The 22,943-nt window shown below is 35.2% G+C and overlaps 1 protein-coding gene across 3 annotated transcripts in view; it reads left to right on the plus strand.

Moving 5' to 3' along the window:
- Window positions 1–22,943, plus strand: part of CSMD3 (CUB and Sushi multiple domains 3) — a gene marked incomplete at its 5' end in the record, with an annotated part of 1,071,061 nt that overhangs the window by 431,862 nt on the left and 616,256 nt on the right. For all 3 annotated transcript variants that reach the window (XM_079901374.1, XM_079901375.1, XM_079901376.1), the window contains one exon: window positions 8,968–9,092. In XM_079901374.1, coding sequence (XP_079757500.1) covers window positions 8,968–9,092 — 125 coding nt within the window. The remainder of the gene's footprint in view (window positions 1–8,967; window positions 9,093–22,943) is intronic.

A 22,943-nucleotide genomic window follows, 5' to 3' on the forward strand; every position in this document is an offset into this window, starting at 1 on the left:
ACAAGTTATTATCACATTAGTCTTCCAAAAATATCTGCAACAATGTGTTTTTTCAACTCAAACACCAGCAGAGCTTTCCTATGGACTACTTATTCACAAACTACTCATTTTTGGCATTTAAAACATCTCAAAATATATCCAATGTTGCCACATTTGTCTGCCAACCATATTTTTATGGTGACAAATTACCCTCACATAGTTTGCCTCAAATATGTCTGATTTTCCCTGACTTCTCCGCTCGGTTTTGTTGTTTCTTCCTCCTGGAATATTCTGTCCCAGCATTCTTGCCTGTGTCATCTTACGCATTCTTCAAGGACTCACTTAAAAGCCTCCTTCCTAAAGCTTTACTTATTTCCACAATCTGTTACAATCTGGTTAACTCCTCCAGCATTGTGTGTATCTTCATTACAGTACTTAAAATATTTTTTTTTCCTTGTCTTGTAGAAACTTTTCTAAGTGTAAAATCCTTGGAATCAGAAATAAGATTATTCATATATCTGCATGCCTGATGAAGAGAGTTCAATAACTGTAGTGAACTGAATGGCTTAAAACAGCAGCTTCAGAAATTTTCCATTAATTTCTCTGATCATATGACCTTATAGCAGGACTTCAAACTCATCATAAATCTAAATGATTTATAGGCAGCAGTTGCTAAAACAAACACTCTTGTATGCACAAAATAAATATTTTTTAATCACTGAGGAAATATATAAGAAAATCCTTGGGAAAGTATGGCATCTTATAGACTTGTATTTTACTTACCATTTTATGCTTTAATCTCCAAGGTGAGAGTCCCAGAATCTGTGTTTTGAAATTTTAAAAACTTTCTTTCTAATTTGAAATTCCTATGGAGCATAACAGACTTTTAAAGGGAGAAATGCTGCCAAAGAGATATTGAAGCTGCCAGCAGTTTCTATGCTGAAAAATAAATTAAAAATTTAAACGTCTTTTAAAATTATAACTAAATGTCTGGGAAAGCTCAGCCTCCGAGATTCTTAAGTTTCACAGACTTTACTTCTGGAGGAAAGGCCTTGTCTGATACTTTTCCTTTCAAGAGATGTCACCCATTAGGGGCATGAATTTGTCTTCTTGAGAGCAAAGAATAATGTTGGATCCAAAATTTGGGTTTTCATTTGGATTATTAAAACACTGGTATATCTTGGGATTGAAACAGCAGGGAATATGCTTCTCATCTGGTAATATTAAAACATGACTATAATGAGGAAAGTCTGACTATCATGATGTAAATCTATCACACTTTTAAATGTGGACCCATCTTCACCCGTTCTCCTAGCATAAGATTTGTAAATATGGTAGTATGCTTATTTATATATCTAACTTTGATAATTGCAAAGACATCATTAATAGAAACTTCAAAGGTGTTCTATCTCTTCCCACAAAATATCTTCTGAAGAATAGCCTACACATGTGGCACTTCCTTCCTCACCACACAGCTAATAATTTCCTAATATTTTGTAATCTGACTTTTTGCATCATCTCTTAAATTACTAATGACTTTTCTATCCCTAAATTAAGTTAATTTTCTCACTGCTCATTTCCCTTGATCCTTCTGTCACCATTGTAATCTCTTTTGGGGGTCTTTAAATGACCAAAAAATATCTTGGTTTCCGTGAGTTTACTCTCTGACCACCCATTTTTCACTCTTGAGGAATTCACTTTCTCCTCCCATTCCCTAAAAAATAAACATTCCTCAGTGTTCCATCTTCAAAACTCCCCTCTTCTACTATATATTCAGCTTTAAGAATAGCATTACATGGACTTCCCTAGTGGCGCAGTGGTTGAGAGTCCGCCTGCCGATGCAGGGGACACGGGTTCGTGCCCCGGTCTGGGAAGATCCCATATGCCGTGGAGCCTGCGCGTCCAGAGCCTGTGCTCCGCAGCGGGAGAGGCCACAACAGTGAAAGGCCCGCGTACCGCAAAAAAAAAAAAGAATAGCATTACTTCTGAAGGATTCAGTAATCATGACTTTCCATGTTGCTCTCAGGTCTTCATTATTTTCATTCTTCTGAGATATAGATATTTATTACGTTAACTTAAAACAATTGAACTGGTCTTTTCTCCACAACACATATACATCATTACGAGTGAGAGAGCATGGAATTTGGAATCAGTTGGACTTAATTTTAGATGCCGCCACTCTTTTATTAGACTTAGAGAAGCTTTTTATTCTCCCCAAAGTTCTGTTTCTTTTTCAATAAAAATGGAAAGAGTAATACCAAATTGTACTGTTTTAGTGAAGGACTAGATTATCTAACAGTCATAAAATTGCATAGTGAAGTACCCAGGATAAAGTAAAGCTTTTTCTTTCTTTTTTTTATTTTCTTATGATTTCCCCAGTGAATTCAGATTTTAAAATCTTCACTCTTTCTCCAAATCCTGCTTCTTCAATCTTGTTAATTATTTTCAATTCATATTGCCTCCATCCTACTTTATACACTTAAAACTTCTCACCAGTGCAATTGTAATGGTCTCTTATTCTACTGCAAGATGTATTACACTTGGCTTTCAGATAAAGGTTATTATTATATAGCTACTGAGACATTACCCCTGGATCATAAACTTGTATCTCCCATGGCTCATTGAATTAAGAAATTATATCAGTTATCACACACATACATATAGTATACATTAACTTAAAAGAACTTTCATGTCATTATTTTGTTACTAATTAAAACATTGTATGTGTCAATATCACTATTTTGCTAATAAGTAAACCTGTATGCCAGGTGTTTGCACACTTAGCAGTAATAAAAGCATGCCTTGAACATAGAGCTTATGGCTTGCAATTTGGTGCTCTTCCCCCCTCACTTATACATTTGCATTCTAGCATTTAAATTTCTCCTTAATACAGGCCAAACCTAACTTTCTGACATTATATTTCTATTTCTACCATATTGTGTTACAGACTGCTAAATGTGCCTCTTCAGAAAATAAATCATTTTAGTTGTGTGATGCATATTTTTAGAAAGAAACATTAAAAAAAACCACAAACTACTATTTCCTGAAACTAACCATTTGCTTAAGGCAAACTGTTCTTCCAAATGCCTCTACACTTTATCAGCTCAGTAATTTAGCACATGCTTTTCTCTCTTCCTAGAATATGTTTGACTATAAGAATCCTATCCATTCTTCAAATGGACTTTCTTCTTCCTTGGTTTCCCATAACTTGTATCCATGCTCTCTTGGCTCATATGGCTTGAATGATATTCACTGTATGCTTCTCTTACCACAATACTGGAATTTATTCTGTTTTTTGAAGGCAGCTATTGGCTTATTACATTTTTCATCACCAAGTCAAAAAAAGTTTAGATGCTTAAGGAAAGCTTGCTTATTTGAATTCGAGTAAACTTGCACTGCAGCCTTCCTCTGGTGTTACGTTTCAAGACCAGTACAATTAAGACTTATCATTACTATCATTGTCTCTGTGGAAAGTTGTTTCTGGCCTCTTTGACAGAGTTCCATAAAAGACATATTACCTATGTCTGAAAACAAAGAGCAGTGAAAGCATAAATACTCTATTGTTGTGTGGGGTCCAGATTGCACAGGACAATATCATCATATTAAAACTAGCTCTAATTTTAAAAAGTCTATTTTAAGTTGCATAAATATATAGAAGAAATAGTAAGCCTAGATTTTTGAAAGTTATTCCAAGTATGTTTATCTAAGCTGATAGGACATTTAGGAAATATGAGTTGTGAAAATGGTTGACATGGGTAGGCAATCTTAAAAGAAAACACAAATAACAAACCTTAGTCCTTACACTGTACATACTTACTGAGGAGCTTAGCACTTTATCTATACTTTGTCTGCTTTATCCTCATTGTTTCCTCATTACTGGAGGGGAAAATCAAGCTGTTATTCCAATGTTACAGTAAAAATATTAAAAAGAAAAAGTGATACAAGGAATAGTTTGAGGCTACAAATCATTTAAATCATTATAGTATTTCATTGAAATAAAGTTTAAAATATACATATTTAGAAATGTATGAAAACATTCCATTTAGGACATAATTTTTGATGAATAAAATATGGATAAAGAAAGTATTTCTGCTTGTGTAATGTGGGAATACTTTGTGTATACTAATAGTAATTTCAGATCTATAAAAAATGAGATTGTTTCATGTATTTTATTCTATATATTATTAAATGACAATATTTTGAAAAAAGTTATAATAAAAATATATATTTAAGAATCTCTCCTAATTTGCCAGCAATATGGTTGAGTGAAGGATGTGAGATCACCTCTTCTTACAAAAGCAAAATCACAAATAACTGCTGAACAACCATAGACAAAAAAAAAAAACAAAAAACGCTGGAACCTACCAAAAAAGATACCCTATATCTAAAGAAAAAGAGAAGCCAAAATGAGACAGTAGGAAGGGCACAATTGTAATAAAATCAAATCCCATACCCGCTGGGTGGGAGGCCCACAAACTGGAAAATAATTATACCACAGAAGTTCTCCCACAGGAGTGAAAGTCCTGAGCCCCACGTCAGGCTTCCCAGCCTGGGGGTTTGATAATGGGAGGAGGAGCCCCCAGAGAATTTCTCTTCGAAGGCCAGAAGGGTTTCATTGCAGGAATTTCACAGGATTGGGGGAAATAGAAACTCCACTTTTGGAAGGTGCGCACAAGGTCCTGTGTACACCAGGACCCAGGGAAATAAACAGTGACTTCATAAGAGACTGGGCCAGACTAGTATTGGAGGGTCCCCTGTGGAGTCAGGGGGCAGCTGTGGCTCACTGTGGGGACAAAGACACGGGCAGCAGCAGTTCTGTTGAATAATCATTGGTGTGAGCCCTCCTGGAGGCCACCATTTCCTCCCCAAGACCTAGCCCCACCCAATAGCCTGTAGGCTCCAGTGCTGGGACTCCTCAGGCCAAACAACCAACAGGGTGGGAACACAGCGCCACCCATCAGCAGACAGGCTGCTTAAATTCTTCCTGAACAAGGCCCTGCCCACGAGAAGGACAAGACCTAGCTCCACCCACCAGTGGGCAGGAAGCAGACCCTCCCACCAGAAAGCCAACACAAGCCTCTTAGACAGGCTTATTCACCAGAGGGCAGACAGCAGAAAAAAGAATTACAATCCCGCAGCCTGTGAAATGGAAACTGCAATCACAGAAAGTTAGAAAAAATGAGGTGGCAGAGGAATATGTCCCAGATGAAGGAACAAGTTAAAACCCCAGAAGAACAGCTAAGTGAAGTGGAAATAGGTAAGCTACTGGAAAAAGAATTTAGAGTAATGATAGTGAAGATCATCCAAGATCTCAGAAAAGAGTGGAGGCACAGATTGAGAAGATGCAAGAAATGTTTAATAAAGACCTAGAAGAACTAAAGAACAAACAAACAGAGGTAAGCAATATAATAACTGAATTGAAAGATACACTAGAAGGAATCAATAGAGTAACTGAGGCAGAAGAAAGGATAAATGAGCTGGGAGACAGAATGGTGGAAATCAATGCCACAGAAAAGAATAAAGAAAAAATAATCAAAAGAAATGAAGACAGTCTAAGAGACCTCTGGGACAACATTAAATGAACAACATTTGCATTATAGGGGTCCCAGAAGGAAAAGAGAGAAAGGACCTGAGAAAATATTTGAAGAAATAATAGCTGAAAATTTCCTTAATGTGGGAAAGGAAGCAGCCAACCAAGTTCAGGAAGGCCAGAGAATCCCAGGCAGGATAAACCCAAGGAGGAACACACCGAAAAAAATAGTCATCAAACTGACAAAAATTAAAGAGAAAGAAAAAATATTAATAAGCAATAAGGGAAAAGCAACAAATGACATACAAGGGAACTCCCATAATGTTGTCAGCTGATTTCTCAGCAGAAACTCTGTAGGCCAAAAGGGAGTGACACAATATATTTAAAGTTATGAAAGGGAAGAACCTATAACCAAGAATACTCTACCCAGCAAGGCTGTAATTCACATTCAACGGAGAAATCAAAAGCTTTACAGATAAGCAAAAACTAAAAGAATTCAGCACAACCAGACCAGCTTTGCAACAAATGCTAAAGGAACTTCTCTAAGTGCAAAAGAAAAGGCCAGTACTAGAAACAAGAAAATTACAAATGGAATAGCTCACTGGTAAAGACAAACGTAAATTAAAGGTAGGAAATCATCTGCACACAAATATATCAAAGCCAGCAATTGGGAGAAGAGGGGAGCACAAATTCAGGATATTGGAAATGCATTTGAAGTTAAAAGGCCAGCATCTTAAAGCACTATTATTTATATACAGACTGCTATATCAAAACCTCAGGGTAACTGCAAACCAAAAATCTACAATAGATACACATACAAGAAAGAAAAGAAAATCCAAACACAACAATAAAGTTAGTCATAAAATCACAAGAGAAGAGAACAAAAGAGGAAGGGAAGAAAAAAGACCTACAAAAACAAATCCAAAACAGTTAAGAAAATGGCAATAGGAATATACATATTGATAATTACTTTAAATGAATTAAATGCTCCAACCAAAAGACATAGACTGGCTGAATGGATACAAAAACAAGACCTGTATATATGCTTTCTACAAGAGACCCACTTCAGATCTAGGGACACATACAGACTGATCATGAGGGGATGGAAAAAGGTATTTCATGCAATGGAAAGAAAGCTGGAGTAGCAATTCTCATATCAGACAAAATAGACTTTAAAATAAAGACTGTTATGAGACAAAGAAGGACACATAATGATCAAGGGATCAATCCAAGAAGAAGATATAATAATTGTAAATATATATGCACCCAACATAGGAGCAACCCAACATATAAGGCAAGTACTAACAGCCATAAAAGGAGAAATTGACAGTAACACAATAATAGTGGGGGACTTTAACAACCCACTTTCATCAATGGACAGGTCATTCAGACAGAAGATCAATAAGGAAATACAGGTCTTAAATGACACATTAGACTAGATGGACTTAATTGATATTTATAGAGCATTCCATCCAAAAGAAGCAGAATACACATTCTTCTCAAGTGCACGTGGAACATTCTCCAGGATTGATCACATGCTGGACCATAAAGTGAGCCTTGGTAAATTTAAGAAAACTGAAATCATATCAAGCATCTTTTCCACCACAATGTTATGAAATTAGAAAGCAACTACAGAAAAAAAAAAAAAAACTGTAAAACATCACAAGCACATGGATGCTAAACGATATGCTACTGAACAACCAATGGAACACTGAAGAAATGAAGAGGAAAGCAAAAAATACCTAAAGACAAATGAAAATGAAAGCACAATGATCCAAAGCCTATGGAGTTCTAAGAGGGAAGTTTATAGCAATACAATCTTACCTCAGGAAACAACAAAAACAAATAAACAACCTAACCTCACACTTAAAGCAACTAGAGAAAGAAGAAAAACAAAACCCAAAGTTAGTAGAAGGAAAGAAATCATAAAGATCAAAGCAGAAATAAATGAAATAGAAAGGAAGAAAACAATAGAAAGATTAATGAAACTAAAGGCTGGTTCTTTGAGAATATAAACAAAATTGATAAAGAGCCAGCGTCATCAAGAAAAAAGGGAGGGGGCTCAAATCAATAAGATTAGAAATGAAAAGGAAAGGTTAAAATGATACCACAGAAATACAAAGGATCATAAGAGACTACTACAAGCAACTATATGCCAATAAAATTGACAACCTGGAAGAAATGGACAAATTCTTGAAGAGGTACAATCCCCCAAGACTGAGCAAGGAAGAAATGGAAAGTATGAACAGACTAATCACAAGTACCGAAATTGAAACTGTGATTTAAAAACTCTCAACAAACATAAGTCCAGAACCAGACGGCTTCACAGGCCAATTCTATCAAACATTTAGAGAAGAGTTAACACTTACCCTTCTGAAACTCTTCCAAAAAATTGCAGAAGAAGGAATGCTCCCAAATTGATTCTGAGACCATCATCACCCTGATACCAAAACCAGACAAAGACACCACAAAAAAGAAAATTATAGGCCAGTATCACTGATGAACATATACACAAAAAATAATCAACAAAATATTGGGTTGGCCAAAAAGTTCGTTCAGGTTTTTCCATAAGGGTTACAGAAAAACCTGAATGAACTTTTTGGCCAACCCAATGCTAACAGTCTGAATCCAACCATACGTTAAAAGGATCACATTCCACAATTAAGTGGGATTTATCCCAGGGATGCAAGGAATTTTCAGTATCTGCAAATCAGTGTGATACACCACATCAACAAATTGAAGAATAAAAAACCATATGATCATCTCAATAGATGCAGAAAAAGCTTTTGACAAAATTCAGCACCGATTTATGTTAAAAACTCTTCAGAAAGTGGGCATAGAGGGAATATACCTCAACATAGTAATGGCCATATATGACAAACCCACAGCCAAATGGTCTCAATGGTGAAAAACTGAAAGCATTTCCTCTAAGATCAGGAATAAGAAATGGTGGGTGAATTTTATCTAAAAAACAATCAGCACAGTTTTGCAGCCCTAACTGTATATGTGTGTCTGTGGATGGACATATACGTGTCCAAGTAAATACACATATAAATACCTGCTAGAGAAGTACTATAATGTGGTATGAACCCAAGCACTGGGATTCAAGTCAGAAAGTCCACTTTTTGCTTCACATTTACCACTTACTTAAGATGGGAAATTTAGTCAATTATTTAACCTTGGCTTCTACAACTAGTAACAAGATAATTAAAGTTGATGAGAGCTTTTTGAAATTCCTACGAATACCTGCATGCTATTGATTTATAGTAGATTCTTGTTTGTGATTTTTATTATATATTTGTACAAGTCATATTTTCATATTTTGGTTTTTTAAAAGAACAATCTTTTTTGTCACTATGGAACATTTTTGAACTATGGGATATTGCCAGTAGAACCGGAGCCTAACCATTATGTTATATTCTTCTAATACTGTTTTTTAATCCTTTGCTCAATTTTAGCCTTGGATCAACTGTGCAGTTCTCTTGTGATGAAGATTATGTCCTACAGGGTGCTAAGAGCATCACCTGTCAACGGATAGCTGAAGTCTTTGCTGCTTGGAGTGATCACAGGCCTGTATGTAAAGGTAAAGAACAGTCTTTAAAATAAAAATGCTCTCTTAACACATTTTAATAGTTTGAACTTCATTCCACTGAGTATAAATTTCAGTTGAATCTTTGACCTGTAATTCAGGAAACATTTAGCTCATGTATTTAAGAATATTTATTGAAAATCTATAATATGCAAACCACTGTGTCAGATTCTCAAGGAGTTCCCAATCTAATAATCATATAGCAACAAATTGGAATCTTAAAATATGTAATACAAGGCAGTGGTAACTTTGTTGGCCTTTTTTTAAAATCATGAATTACCATGTATAGTCATTGATGTGGATATAAATTTTTTAAACCATAATTGCACCTCCACTTGTATGATTTGCCATTTGAATTGCTTATGTGTCCAATAGTAGTGATGTTGGTGGCAGTGGAGGTAGAGCACTTGTTCTATAATTAGTTAATTTAAACTAAGACAAATCAATGAGTGCTCTGGCTTTTCATATTACCAGTAATTGCAGATAAGATTTACTTCCACCACCTTCCTACAAATTAAATATTTTCATATAAATTAAATGAGGCCTCTTCATTCTAAACTTTATTTAGCTATATTTGAAAATTAACACCTCATTCTGGCTTACTGGCTCTCTTGTTGCTTGTTTGTTGCTGTTGTTGTTGTTATTTTTAGTAATGACATCTCTGCATATTTCAGTGTCTTAGTACTCAAAATTCCATTAACTCTTCATCTCCCTCAGGGAATATTTTCACTGAGTTGCCACACTCTGTATAGTCAGGCAGATTCTGGTGAATAGAGAAGGGTTAGATTTGAGAGCTCTCATAAAGGGAAAAAGACAAAGTATTTGACAACTAGTTGGATATGGAAGGAGAAAGTGACAAGAAGGAGTCAAAGTTGATATTCAACTCTATATGAGACTAGAAAAACGTTACCCTGTTAATAAGTATAAAAAAACTGAAAATGGAATTGTATAGGAGATTTCATCATAGGCTTAATTTTTTTAGGCACTTACTATGTGTCAGGCACTGTGCTAACCACTACATATACTTTGACTCATTTAAATCCTCAAAACAAACCAATGGAGGCATTATTATCTCCATTTTAGAAATGAGTATTGTAAGACGCAGAGAGATCCAGTCACTCACCCAAGCTCAAATGTCTGTAAAATGACAAAGCCCTTAAGAAAGACTATTCATAGTTTGGGGAGAGAAGCAAGATTTCAGAGCATTAAAGAAGGAATAGAAAATAATAAAATGGAAGCAAATAGGTATATTCCACTCACTTGACAATGGCAACCCAGAGTAAGAAGAACAGAGAGCCTAGATTTTTCTCTCAGGTTCAAGTAAAACTTTCATGTCACAGGTAGATGTTTATTCATTACCTTTCTCATTATCAAGGGCTTACAGAAAATGGTACTGATGAACCTAAGTGGCAGGGCAGGAATAAAGATGAAGATGTAGAGAATGGACTTGAGGACACAGTAGGGGAAGGGGAAGCTGGGACGAAGTGAGAGAGTAGCATTGACATATATACACTACCAAATGTAAAATGGATGGCTAGTGGGAAGCTGCTGCATTGAACAGGGAGATCACCTCGATGCTTTGTGATGACCCTAGAGGGTGGGAGAGAGGCTCAAGAAGGAGGGCATATGGGGATATATGTATACATATAGCTTATTCACTTTGTTGTACAGCAGAAACTAACACAAAATTGTAAAGTAGTTATACTCCAATAAAGATGTTAAAAATATAAAATAAAATTCATAGTCACAATTGAAGAAAAAAAGGTTTACAAAATGCCATATAGTTCAATAGCATTAAAAAAAAAAACAGTGAAATAGGGATAATGAGAAAATAAGGTAAAACAGTTACATGATCCTAAACAAAAGCTTATGTATAAGTTGGTAAAAAACTTAAAAAAAAAATTTATTGAAATATAGCTGATTTACAATGTTGTGTTACTTTCAGTTGTAAAGTGATTCAGTTATGCATATAAATATATATTAGTTTTTACATTGTCTTCTATTATTTGTTGTTAACAAGATATTGAGTATAGATCCCTGTTCAATACAGTAGGTCCTTGTTGGTTATCTGTCTTATATATAGTAGTATGTATATTTTAATCCCAAACTCCTAATTTATCTCTCTCTCCCTCTCCCCTTTTGGTAACCATAAGTTTGCTTTCTATGTCTGTGAGTCTGTTTTGTAAATAAGTTCATTTGTATCCTTTTTTTAGATTCCACATATAAGTGATATCATATGATATTTGTCTTTGTCTGATTTACTTCACTTAGTATGATAATCTCTAGGTTCATCCATGTTACTGCAAATGGCGTTATTTCATTCGTTTTATGGCTGAGTAATATTCCATTGTATATCATCTTCTTTATCCATTCATCTGTCGATAGACACTTAAGTTGCTTCCACGTCTTGGCTATTGTAAATAGTGCTGCTCTGAACATTGGGATGCATGTATCTTTTCAAATTATGTTTTTCTCCTGATATAGTCCCAGGAGTGGAATTGCAGGTTCATATGACAACTCTATTTTTAATTTTTTAAGGAAATGCCATACTGTTCTCCACAGTGGCTGCACCAGTTTACATCCCCACCAACAGTGTAGGAGGGTTCCTTTTTCCATTCTGACTGGTGTGAGGTGATACCTCATTGTAGTTTTGATTTGCATTTCTCTAATAATTAGTGATGTTGAGCTTCTTTTCATGTGCCTGTTGGCCATCTGTATGTCTTCTTTGGAGAAATGTCTATTTAGTTCTGCCCATTTTTTGATTGGGTTGTTTGTTTTTTTGATATTGAGCTGTATGAGCTGTTTGTATATTTTGGAGATTAATCCCTTGTCAGTTGCATCGTTTACAAATATTTTCTCCCATTCTGTAGGTTGTCTTTTTGTTTTGTTTATGTTTTCCTTTGTTGTGCAAAAGCCTTTAAGTTTTAAGTAAAAAACTTTTAAGAATGGCTTACATGTTAAATATGACAGCTGCCTAACAAATTTAAAAAACATAAGTTTACACGAAAACCATTGTCTATGAAATATGACAATGACACAACAAAAGCAAACTTTTTCCTGGCTTTAAGATATGAAATATCTTGCATTTTTTTTATAAAGTGGACACTGAGTAATAAGTATTGTGGGAGTTACTCTCATCAATGTCCAGGCAATGATAGAACAGTAAACTGTTTAAAGTTGATTTCTTATGATATCCTCCACTCAAGACAAATTATAGATATAAGGGACAAAATTGAAAATCATGGCTTCAAAATGGTGGCATCCACATATCCTGCTTCAGTTTTACATAAATTATATGTGTGCATTTTTTATGGCAAGAGAGAATAGGAAAATAGAGGATAGAGTCTAGAAAAGGAGATTAATGTTAATGCAGAAACAAAGTCTCATATAAAAAGAGAAATTATAGCCAGATCATGGAATTTAAGGTTTACATAAAATGAGATTGAGGCTGTAAACCATCTTTTTTCATTCAAGACTCTCATTTCAATAAAAAGAATGAATCATATTTATTATGATTGTAAATTGTTCAAAGGCAAAACTAATGTTATGTTATTTTGTTATTTTTCATAAACCCTGTAGCACAAAGAACAGCTGTGTTGACAAATCTCAAGAAATATTCGTTGAATATTACTGTATGATTATTTTCTTTGATTCTAAGATAGATGATTGAAATATGTATATGTAAACATATACATATATAGAGAGAGAGATATACATATATATTTCATTCAACAGTCATCAGTCATTAGTTGGGAGGTATAAAATTTTAATGTTCAAGATTCATATATTGTTATTATTTTATCTTATCTCTGCAGATATTAATCATTTATACACAAATTTATTTGCTCATTGCATGCAGGGCACATGTGTGTATGGTTTATAAAAGAAATTTGCTAGTAGAAATTACTGGCTGTGGTGTTGGAAACAGTAATGGAGGGGACATGCTGAAATTGTAATTGAAGTTTTAAAGTGACTATCCACTGTCAGTCTGAACAAAGAATAGTTTTCATGTCTTATGGGTGCTTGGACAGAATAAATATGCTTTTTTCTAGACAGCAGCATAAGTAGCAGTATCAGTGAACTGCACCTTTGAGAAGTCATTAATATAGCTGCTGTCTATGTATTGCATGGTTGAGCAATCAAGAAATGGTGATTTTTAAGGGACTGAAAGTTCACACAAACAGCAAATTATGAATTAAAAGAAAAAGAGCAATTCAGAAATTAATATTAATGGATTTTACACAAACTCAGACAATAATTTTTGTTCCCTAAATGGGTTATGTATATGAGATATTTGACAGTTTACCATTACAGATACAATTATTCCTTTGTTGGAAATGCAATAGATAATCCCAAAGCTAGAGCTTATGCAAATAAGCAGATTTATGCACATGAATCGTATATAGAAAGTTTCAGACATTCATGTTGTTCAAAGAAATAGCATTTATTTGAGAATTGATAATTTGTTAACTAGGAAACTTTTAAGAAAGTGAATCTTGATAGATTGGACAAAATTTTTTTTGACTAATTTTCAGTCAGTATTTATTTAGCCCCAAGAAACGAATGTGTTTGTCTGTTAAGGCACAATGGCATGAACCATTCATGGGAGTAATGGAATAGGTGATTAAGGCAAGATTAGAAAAGAAGGCCAGAGACTTCCCTGTCGGTCCAGTGGTTAAGACTTTGCCTTCCAGTGCAAGGGGTGTGGGTTCAATCCCTGGTTGGGGGAGCTAAGATCCCACATGTCTGGTGGCTGAAAAACCAAAACATAAAACAGAAGCAATATTGTAACAAATTCAATAAAGACTTTGAAAATAGTACACATCAAAAAAAAAAAAAAAACAATCTTAGAAAAGAAGGCCAAAGAAAAGCAAAACTATTGGAAAGTGGGGTCATCATCAGTCATCCAGTTATTTGTTTATTCACTTACTAACATACTGATTCACTTATTTTGGATTCCACAAGCATTAATAAATGTTAGTAGGTATGCTGGATTAACACTACATGAGATCCATAGTATGTAATGGTTTTTATTATTTTGTATTGATTTACAAGGTATAAATACAAAACTAGGTAATACATAGTAGACTGTTTTGTTTACAAGAGAGGTACAATCCTCTGCAAAATTCAGATGAGGAAGATTATTTCCATGTTTGGAGATGGTCAGGCATTGAGATGGAGGAAGTAACATACAGACAGAACTTGGAGATTATTTTCTATTTCAGCAGAGGAGCTTTCAGCCCCACCTCCTGACCTCTGAGGAAAAGAGAGGGGCTGAAGATTAAATCAATTATCTATAACCAGTGATTTAGTTAATCATGCATATGTAGTGAAGCCTCCATAAAACCCCAAAAGGATAGGGTTCAGAGAACTTCTGAGTTGGTGAACACTTGTAGATTTGAGGAGAATAGTGTGCCTGGAGAGGGTATGAAAGTTCCAAGCCCTCTCCCCATGCCTTGCTTTGTGCATTTCTTCTGTCTAGCTGTTCCTGAGTTATATCTTTTTATAATAAATTAGTAATCTAGTAAGTAAAATGTTTCTCTGAGTTCTGTGGGCTGCTCTAGCAAATTAATCCCCAAAAGGGGATGGTCTTTGGAATCTCTGATTTATAGCCAATCAGAAGTACAAGTAACAAACATGGTCTTGCGACTGGCATCTGAAGTCCAAGGAGAAGGTTGTGGGAACCTCCAGTTTGTAACCGATTGGTCAGTAGCATAGACAACAACCTGGCTTGAGATTGGCATCTAAAGTGGAGGGGGATGGGGGTTGGGGGCAGTCCTATAGACTGAATCCTAACCTGTGGAATCTGATGCTACCTCCAGGTAGGTAGAGGGTGTCAGAATTGAGTTGACTTGTAGGACACCAGCCTGGTGTCCAACACCAAGAATTGCTTGGTGTTGTGGGGGAAGCTCCAGACCCCCCACAAGACACGTTGGAATTGGGTCCAGGAATCTATTTAGTTATGTCATTCCTCCTTTGAAGTGTCTCTGGGAGTACTGCTAAACCGCCACTACCACTGTCACCATTCTGTAGTTCCAGTACTGCATCTGTCTCATTTCTCTTCATTTGGACTACAGTTTATCATACATATTGCTGACATTCTGCTCCCATCAAAATCTCACTTTTATTATACCTGAAGAATGTTCAAAGGCCCCATGTTGTTTCTTAATTTCATACTGTAAACCAGTGAAATGAAATAGACAAGAATATGAATTCAGGTATCAGACTATGCCAGTTTAAATTCCTGATCTTCTACTCAAGTAATCTGCCGTCTTTATAATTATCAGATTTCTTGTAAAAGGAGTGTTATTATATATCAGTGCCTACTTCACAGGGAGTTAAGGATTTGTATGAGGATGGAATGAGGTAATCCATATAAAAGCACTTAGTATATGGGCTGAAACACAAGCATTTATATGGATAGAGGTGCTGCTAGTTGTGGTGCTGCTGCTAATAATTGTTAACTCATCTGATTGCCAAAATCATTCATGACTTATCTCCACCCAGTTGTTTCTTTAACTCTTACCAAACATATATACCAGCATCTCAGTACTGAACAGAATCACAGCCCTGATTTTTGTATACGTCTGACTTATCCTAAATGAAAACATACCTATTAACCATATTCTGCCCACTTTTCAAAGTCTTATTCAACTTTCGTCTCCTCAAAAAATTCTTTTCTATTTCAATGATCCTTTACCCCCACTTCTTTAACATTATTTCACATTTACTGTCTTTACCACACAATCTAGCATTTAAATCTGTTCTTTTTGATAGTGGTTCCTAATCATTTCATGGGCAGTAGACTTGCCCCTTCAACCAAAACCACCTCAGAAAGAACAAAATAATCAACACTTGTAAAATGCTTGAATTTTCAATAGATCTATTTTGGCTGTTGCCAAGAAGACAGTTACCAATGTGGTCTGTTTATATATTGCCTTTAATTAAATAGAAGGATCATAATGAAGCTCAATTCTTTTCTTCATATACAAAGTAAAAAATGAGTATACAGTTTATATGATAGATAATTGCTGGCTAAACTAAGAGCTGTGACCCTCATTAAACAGTATTTATTTATTCTTATAGTTTTCAAAGTTCTTTTTACAGATGTTATAAGTTCCTACTCATATTTTATTCTTCTTCACAATGTTTAGCCCAGTGACCATTATGCCCATATTATTGTGCACATAATAGTTGCTAAATAAACATTTTGAATAAATATTGTAGGGAGATTTAATTAATTAAAATAAACAGTTTAAGAAGATAGTAGTGTGCTGACTGTAATCAGAGGAAGTTGCCCTGGTAGAAGACTTCCTGTTGTGCAAAGGCAATTAGGAAATTTTGCTCAAGAGCAAACCAGAAAGAGCCTGCTGAAATTTATCAACCAGAAACACATATAGCAGGTGTTTTCCTGTAGTTGTTATTGATGCCTTCTTACTTTCATGGAATAATGTTACAGATGAGATGATGCATAATAAGGATGATATTAGCAATTAATAGAGTGACATATGGTGAAGAAGATAGACAGATGGTCTAAATATAGATATTTATCATACATTCCTTTGTCTTGATGGTCATTTTTTTTCTAAAAAACAGTACTTTGACATTTATTATATAATTTTGATAAGCAAATAAATTTTACTGGGCTCTAACAATGAGCATATTTGAATGATAAAATTACATTTCATGTTATTTGATGGATATGAATAGTGAGGCATTTATGTGTATCATTTAAAATTTAAAACTACCTAAACAATTAGAAAGTTTGCATTTCTATGGTGTCCTTCCAACAATTGTTCAGAAATACATTTCACACATCTTGCCTATCTCAAAAATTATTAGAAAAATACGCGAATAGTTAGCAAATAAAAGATTCCATTTAGGCATATGGGGGTATGTCTCCGCAGATATATGTGAGAACCTTCTATTTCTATTCTACTTGAATTCATCCAATGCATCCAAATCCTTTTTAATTCTAGAAAATACCACATGTGATGATTCTAATAATAGCAAGCAAATATTGAATATTTAATATGAATCAGGTGCTACACTAATATTTCTCTCTGTACTAGCTCCTTTATCCTCATAATAATCTGTTATGATGGTGGTAAATTTAATTCCCACTTGATTGATGAGAAAACAGATGAGTCTCAGAGAGGTTTAGAGTGTTTAACCTTACAGCTAAAAAGTAGAAGGACTGAATTTCAAACCCCAGTTTTCCTCACTTCAGAGCCTGTGTTATTTATCACTATGTAATGCAGTGCTCTGGTGCTATCTAGATCTATAAATCTGGCTAAAAGCCATGCTCACACAAAACAAATCTCTCACTGTTGAGGCTATCATATTTAAAAGCATTGTCACACTTGGAGATGTCATGATCTCTTGGAACTTAAAAACATAGGTAAAATCTTTTGAAATCATGTTTCTTTTTTTTTTTTTAATCGCTCCCAATTTTGTATTATGGAGACCCTATCTCATTTTTTTTCCTGTTTTTTTTAAGTTTTCAGACTTGGCTTGAAATGTAATGTATCCAGTACTGGAGGTCTTCCATATTTGGTTTTATCAAGTTATAGCAAAGTGCTTTTGTAACACATTTCTGTTCTTTTTAACACTGTTATCGTCTTTAAAGGAACAGTTTTAAGGGCCTGGTCTTTCATCTGTATTCAAAGGGTATAGAGATTCTCTCTCTGTATGTTACTCCATAAAGCCACCTCTGCAGTGCAGAGGAATAGGGAGCAAGAAGTGCGTTCTGTTTTTTTGTTTGTTTGTTCTTTTCACTTAAGGCAACTAAACTAATTGTAAGAACATCACAGTCTTTAAAATTGTTCTATTATAGATATATAACCATATTGTCTCAAAGTCACAGTTAGCAATATTGCAGGTGGCAAGGTGCTAAAATACCATACATTCTACCTTAGTAGATGTGTAAAATATAGAAGAAGCATTGGGTAGAAGTCAGAGAAACTGGGTTTGACTCTCTATTCCACCACTTCCTAACCATGTGACCTGGGGAAATTTATTTAATTTATTGAAGCCAATGAAGGGTTCTCAATGATGGCTATACTTTCGAGTCACATGGGAACTTTAAAACAAATACGATTTCCTGCACCTACTCCTAGAGATTTTAATTTAATTGCTTTAGTGTGGAGATTGCACTTAAATCAGAACTCTGAAGTTGAAACCTAAGTACCAGTATTTTTAAAGGGTTACCAGATAAATCTAATGTACAACCAAGGTTGACAATCAATGACTTAATCTAGTCTAGTCTAAACGTTAATTTCTTCATCTGGAAAATGGGGATAATGATATCTACTCCCACAGGTTGTTGTGAGAATTTGCTGATACAAGCATGTAAATAGTTAAGAACATTAGCTGATACAAGTAGTAGTAGTAGTGTCATTATTATTAATTCCTTGCCTATGGCTGTACATAGACTTGCTTCACTCATTCATTTATTCAACAAACATTTACTATGAATCTGCTATTTGCAAGCCACTATTCTGGGCTCTGAAGATAGAATGGTTAATAAAGCAACCAAAGTTCCTATTCTTGTAGAACTCATATTCTAGGGCAGGAGACCCACAATAACAAATACAGATATAGAGAATAATTGCAGGACAGATAACTATGAAGAAAAACTGAGAGAATTATAGCCTATTGTTTTGCATGCAATGGTCAGAGAAGTCCTCTCTGAGTTGCTGTTTAAGAAGTGTCCTGAATTGAGGGAGAAAAAATATATGTCATTTGAGGAAACAGTAGCCCAAGCAGTGCAAACAACAAGTACAAAAGTGCTGACGTTAGGTTATTGATATTTCCATAATGCACTTTCTCATAATATATAAATTAAGTTTTCAGTGTCTACTTGGTAAAAGAACAAAAAAACTGTTTTTTTTCTATAGAGTGACACTAAAATTATTCATTCTTTTGATGTCGCAATAAAATCATTATCAGCAAGGCATAATCACCCCTATTTTACAGAATGAGAAAATGAAACTAATTAACATTCAGTGTCTTATTAGGATCCCATCATCTTCTCTAGAGTTATCGAAATATGCAGTACTGAAGTAATAAAACCTCCTTTTCTTTTATATGTCCATAACAGTAATTATATTTTTACCTATCAGCAAATATTTGAAAACATTCCTAGCCTGTGACTATACTCACTCAACTACACCAAGGTAAAATAATATATTCAAATGAATCATGGTAAAGGAGGGGGATACTTAATAATATAAATACTATAAAATTAATGGGAAAAATATATACAGAGAAATGGATTTCAAATATTAATAATTGACAAGAGGAAATAAAAATGCATATACTGGGCTTTCCTGGTGACGCAGTGGTTGAGAGTCCGCCTGCCGATGCAGGGGACACGGGTTCGTGCCCCGGTCCGGGAAGATCCCACATGCCGTGGAGCGGCTGGGCCCGTAAGCCATGGCTGCTGAGCCTGCGTGTCCAGAGCCTGTGCTCTGCAATGGGAGAGGCCACAACAGTGAGAGGCCCGCGAACCCAAAAAAAAAAAAAAATGCATATACTATCAATTCATATTTAATAAACATCTGAAGTACTACATGGATAAAGATCATTAGACTTTTGGAGTGTACATAACCTCGTCTCCCCACATTTCCCCAAAGCAGTAACACACACACACACACACACACACACACACACACATACATGTGAGCAATGGCTCACCTTAATTTTAGAAGTTCGGGTAGCCTTTTGGTTAAGAGGACGGACTGTGGCATCAGATGGAAATAGATTTGATTTCCCACTCCACCCGCCATCTATAGGACCACAGACAAATTAAAAGCCTCCTGATGGGTAAAACAGAAATAATTAAACCCATTTCATATAGTTGTGCGTACATCAATTTTGAGGCATAATAGCAGAATTTTAGTAGTCTTGAAACCCTATTTACTTTGACTGGATGCACTTAGTCCTTTTAGTTTTTGCTTCAGTTGGAAAGAGAACAGAACCACGCTAAACAGAGTACACTCAGCCTAAATTGAACCTGATACCTGGAAAAGGAGAATCTTCTCTGTATAAGCTTCATAGCATTTGAATAATGGCCACACTGCTAGAGATATCACCAAGAAACATCATCCTGTTATAGTATTCCTTCTCTCAGATGATAAAATCTAGTGAGATTTTATATCACTAGATATAAAATGTGGTAAAGAATGTTTCCCATCAATATCTTAATTAATTGATGGGTGGCTTTGTGTGAAGGAGGCTCTGTGGCAGAAGGAAGTGCTTCTCAAGCTTCGATATTCAGAGTAATCACTTGAGCTTAATAAAGGCAGACTGTGACTCAATAAGTCTGGCCTAGAGCCTGCAACCTGCGTTCCAAACAGGCTTCTAGGTGATGTTGATGCTGCTGCTCTGCAGATCACACTTTGAGTAGAAAGAGTAAAGGATGGACTATTGGATCGGAAGTTAGAAGTCCAAGGAGGTCTCTTGTGTGGTTTTGGAACCAAGTTCCCTGAGGTAAAAATGGGAAAATCATACTTTTCCTGTTCTCCTTTTTGGAATATTGTGGATGTTAAAGGCCATGATATGTGTATATGTAAATGTATACACACACATGCATATATATGTGTGTGTGCTCTTAACAGCAATAATTTAAATTAAATGACTCTTCTTATAAATAATAAGATAATGTAGCATCCTTAGTTCTTGGAAATCCTGAGCAACAATGCATTAACTGAGTGCTTCTTTTATACTATATCTTTTCTAACTCCTTCTTTCCACCGCCCTCCTCCCAAAATAAGCATACCTATTAAATAAGACATTAGATGGGAAAACAAGATATATAATTCAGGTATTACCTTTCAGCAAATACTTATTGAGCATCTGTGAAGATCACATAATAATGAAACTGAATTTTTCATTCTTTATTATATGCTTTTTTTAAAAATGGAAAACAACAAAAGTTTGAAGAGGATGTAGATTTCAGAAAGTTAATATGTAGAAATTCCAGGTATTTGAGGAAATCGGGTACCATCTTGATTTCAGGAGCCTCCTGCAGTATTGTGGGTTTAATCCTGAGTATCCTACAATGTGAAATCATTTAACAAAAAAGAATTTAACTTGACATTTTTTCTGGCATCGTGATGAAACTATGTCTATTACAGAGTGGAGAAAAAAGTAACGTTACCTCATGTTTCTAAAATAGCTTTTCTTATTGCAAGCTTTTCTTATTGCAAGCCTCTGTGCCAGAGGCTTGTAGCAAAGAGATCATCGCCTCTAAAATCATTGAAAGAACTGTCATCTATCTTAGATAATGGCAACTTAAACACATGGTAAAATGCTATTGTCACGATGCATTTTTTTTCTTTTTGATGGGAAGAATGTCATTGATGTTTTATTTCTCACATGAACTTTAATGGGAAATAAATCATTAGTGACAAAACTGACTGTAGTATACTTCTATGACACTAAAAATTGTGCATTTATAAATCGACAGTTGCTTTTTTTGTGTGTTTTTAAAAACTATACTCATTTCACATATATTATACACTTATAAATACATCCTGAAGGCAAATTTCTTCTCCGTTTTCTCAGCAGTGATGATCTGGTGGCGTGTCATGGCATATCAGAAGATAGCAGTCTTACATGGGAAACACTCGAGGCCATTTATAAGGATTTCGGTTCTGAGGACCTGTCTTTAAATATATCCTCTTACAAGACTCTCTAGAGGTGGGAAGTGAGGGGGTAGAGTCAGTAAGATCGCAGCTCACTTGGATATTTTAGTTTAAATTACTTCTTTAAACAGGAGTTGATAGAGACTTTATAATTAATACTTTAGATATACGTCTTTTTTTCTTTTGAGGAATTTCAAGGTTTTTTTCACAGGACCAACATAACCAACACACAAGTTATATTCACCTGCTCATAAGTCAGTTTGAAGATTTCCTGGGCAAACATTGACTCATTGAAGATTCAAGTTAAATGAGAGAAGACAAAAGGCATTCATTTTCATAGGTGCTGCCTGGGAATGATTGGGCGGATTGAGATACAGAAATTGACAAACACTAGGCAGGTCTGTGTGAGTCACCTCATTTGAGAAAGCCCAAACTGCCTCTTTTCATTTCCCTTGGTGTTTCTCAAGCATACCAGCCAGATCTCTCTGTCTTTAATGATTTGGAAGTATGCCAGCTCATCTCTATTCTGGACTTGGCTGCTGAAGGGAGCATAGAGGCTCAGCTCCATCTGAATCCAAAGGAAGTGAATGGCACAACTGAATATCAGCAGGGTAATGATGGAATCTCATTGCTTTCTGTAAATCTATCATTTGGGACAGAAATAGAGCAGGGGATTTTCCTGGCATTTCAATTATAAGAATTAGAAGGAAAATGTGAAAAATGTAGGGGCACAGAGAGGAAAGTTTTGGAGAGAAACCCAGAGGCATTTAACCTTCTCTTTTCCCATTAGACAATACAATAATGCCAACTAGAGATATGCTTTCAGTTTTAAAACAAGCCATTTCCTAAACGATTTGACTTTCTAAAAATAGTCAGTAAAATTAATTTTTGTTAATTGGTTATCTTAATATTATGATTTTAACGAGGGAGGAAATGTGTCCAAAACCTCTGTACACTCTATAAATCCTTTTTATCTCTTATTCCAGTTACTGCCTTGGTGACACTTAAAATTTGTGCAGGTGAACAGGATCAGGCCTCTCCTTCTGCATCTTTCTTCCTAACCTGTGGCCTCTCTGACACATGGGTCTGTGATCTAGCTTGACCTTTACACAGATGCTTCCAGAAACTGTAGAGAAGCTAATGCTTTATGAGTCAATCTTGACCTAGAAGGAATATGCGATCAAATGAATAAGTG

This window comes from Stenella coeruleoalba, assembly GCF_951394435.1.
Source record: "Stenella coeruleoalba genome assembly, chromosome: 17".
Classification (NCBI taxonomy): domain Eukaryota; kingdom Metazoa; phylum Chordata; class Mammalia; order Artiodactyla; family Delphinidae; genus Stenella; species Stenella coeruleoalba.